Source organism: Eimeria mitis, genomic scaffold, assembly GCF_000499745.2.
Source record: "Eimeria mitis Houghton genomic scaffold, Emh_scaff6875, whole genome shotgun sequence".
NCBI lineage: Eukaryota > Apicomplexa > Conoidasida > Eucoccidiorida > Eimeriidae > Eimeria > Eimeria mitis.
Window position 1 is genome coordinate 1 of NW_013574980.1, and position 585 is coordinate 585.

The following is a 585-nucleotide window of genomic DNA, read 5'->3' on the forward strand; positions in this document are numbered from 1 at the left end:
CAGCAAGGCCTGTAATTCCTGCTCCTGCTGCTGTACCTGCAGCAGCAGATGGGGACTTGCTGCTGCCGAATGTGTTTGAAGATGCAGCAGCAGCAGCATCACCTTTTGTGGTTTTGCTGCTGTATGTGCACAACCTGCTGCAGCAGCTGCCGCGGCTGTATGCATATGCTTCTATCTCCAGCAGCAGCAATGGCAACGACTCAGACCCAGCAGCAGCAGATGCAGCAACTCTATGCCGAGCTGCTGCTTCTTCACGGGGTTTGTGTGAGCATCCTCTGGGTCTGTGCAACAGCAATGGAGGTGAAGCAGCAGGAGCAGCAGCAGCAGCAGCAGCAGCAGCAGTAGATATTTCTTGCTGGAGTAGCGTATCAACAAAAGCTGGGGCTGTCTTGGCGGACCCCGTTGCTGCTGTGACGTGCCACGGCAGAACACCTTTCTGGTTGAGGCGTTTGGTGTTTGCTTGCCCCTTCCTTTTCCCGCTGCAGCTGAGGCTGCTGCTGCTGCTGCAGCAGCAGCTCGGAGTTATGCGGGGCCAGTTTATCTACAAAGTTCGCCTGAAAGAAGCAGCAGAACTGCTCCTGGGTC

General features: G+C 55.9%; 1 protein-coding gene across 1 annotated transcript in view; it reads left to right on the top strand.

Moving 5' to 3' along the window:
- Nucleotides 1-189: 189 nt before the first annotated feature.
- EMH_0089490 (uncharacterized protein) overlaps nt 190-585 on the top strand; it is a gene marked incomplete at both ends in the record, with an annotated part of 2,135 nt that continues 1,739 nt past the window's right edge. The window contains one exon of the mRNA XM_013501429.1: nt 190-279. Coding sequence (XP_013356883.1) covers nt 190-279 — 90 coding nt within the window. The remainder of the gene's footprint in view (nt 280-585) is intronic.